This window comes from Emiliania huxleyi (genome assembly GCF_000372725.1).
Source record: "Emiliania huxleyi CCMP1516 unplaced genomic scaffold EMIHUscaffold_10015, whole genome shotgun sequence".
In the NCBI taxonomy this organism is placed as follows: Eukaryota; Haptophyta; order Isochrysidales; family Noelaerhabdaceae; genus Emiliania; species Emiliania huxleyi.
The window spans coordinates 1-1,135 of record NW_005202417.1 but is presented as its reverse complement, the minus strand read 5'-3'; the positions used below and the strand labels follow the sequence as shown (position 1 = coordinate 1,135).

The following is a 1,135-nucleotide window of genomic DNA, read 5'->3' as shown; positions in this document are numbered from 1 at the left end:
GAAGCGCCGCATCATCGCCGGGTGGCCGTAGTGCACCTCGAGCAGGATCTCGTCGATGAGCGCGTGAGTGCCGTCCGCCAGCAGCGTCCGCACGATGTCGTACTCGTAGCCCTCGACGTCCATCTTCACCACCACCGCGTCCGCCGGCTGCAGGCCGAGCATGGTCTTGAGCAGGTCCGAGAAGCCGAGAGTGGGCGGGGTGGTCGACGGGTTGGAGCGGGCGCCGATGAAGGCCTGGAGGAAGAAGTGGCGCCGAGCAAAGCTCGCCGCCCTCGCTGCAGACATGCCTTGCCGCTGAAGCCGCCGCACTAAGTCCGGCTGCGGCGGCAGCTTGTAGAAGCCAGACGCGGCCTCAAAGGCGTAGAACTCGTCAAAGCCGAGGAGCTGCGGGTAGACCGCAAAGGTCGAGAGCATCCCCTCCTTGGAGTCAAATTCGCGCGCGCCCACGTCGATATACACAGACCGTTCGCACTTGCTAAAGTTGGCGTGGTGGCCGAGGTAGTGCGGCGGCACCCGCTTGAAGTAGCTCGCGGGCCCGCTCAGCGGGCCGCGAAAGTGCTTTTGCGGCAGCAGGTCCTCCAGACGCCCAAAGTCGGTCTCAGGAGGGCACCTTTGGGGGCGGCTCCAAGTGCCGAGCTTCACCGGCGTGCCAAAGCCGCTCCACTGCTGAGCGATTCCAGTCTGCAGAGCCTCCGCCTCACCGCAGTTCACGCCGGCGGTGCCGCACGCGTTTTGGGCGCCGGCAAGGCCGGATAGCAGCGCGAGCGTAACCTTGCGAACATTCATCTCTTGCTGCTGCTGGCCTGCTCTGCTGCGCGGGCGTTGCGCTCACCGCTTATCGTTTTTCTCTTTTCAAAGGAATTCCCTGTCAAACCATCCATCGAAACTGGGTGTCTTCGCCTCCGCCTTCGTTTGCCTCCCCCTGGCGAGGTACTCCCAGCCTGCTGTGGCAACAGCTGACGCAGTCTCGCCAAGGCTCGCCCCAGCGACTCGGCCAGACAAAACCCCGAGAGGCGTGGGAGTACCTCGCCAGCCGGAGGCAAACGAAGGCGGAGGCGAAGACACCCAGTTTCGATGGATGGTTTGACAGGGAATTCCTTTGAAAAGAGAAAAACGATAAGCGGTGAGCGCAACG

General features: G+C 63.4%; 1 protein-coding gene across 1 annotated transcript; it reads right to left on the bottom strand.

Moving 5' to 3' along the window:
• Nucleotides 1-36: 36 nt before the first annotated feature.
• Nucleotides 37-786, bottom strand: EMIHUDRAFT_259895 (hypothetical protein; the record flags this gene model as incomplete). Its single annotated transcript, XM_005793474.1, has 1 exon — nucleotides 37-786. A coding segment is annotated over one exon (750 nt), but the record flags the coding sequence as incomplete, so codon positions are not given.
• Nucleotides 787-1,135: the final 349 nt, after the last annotated feature.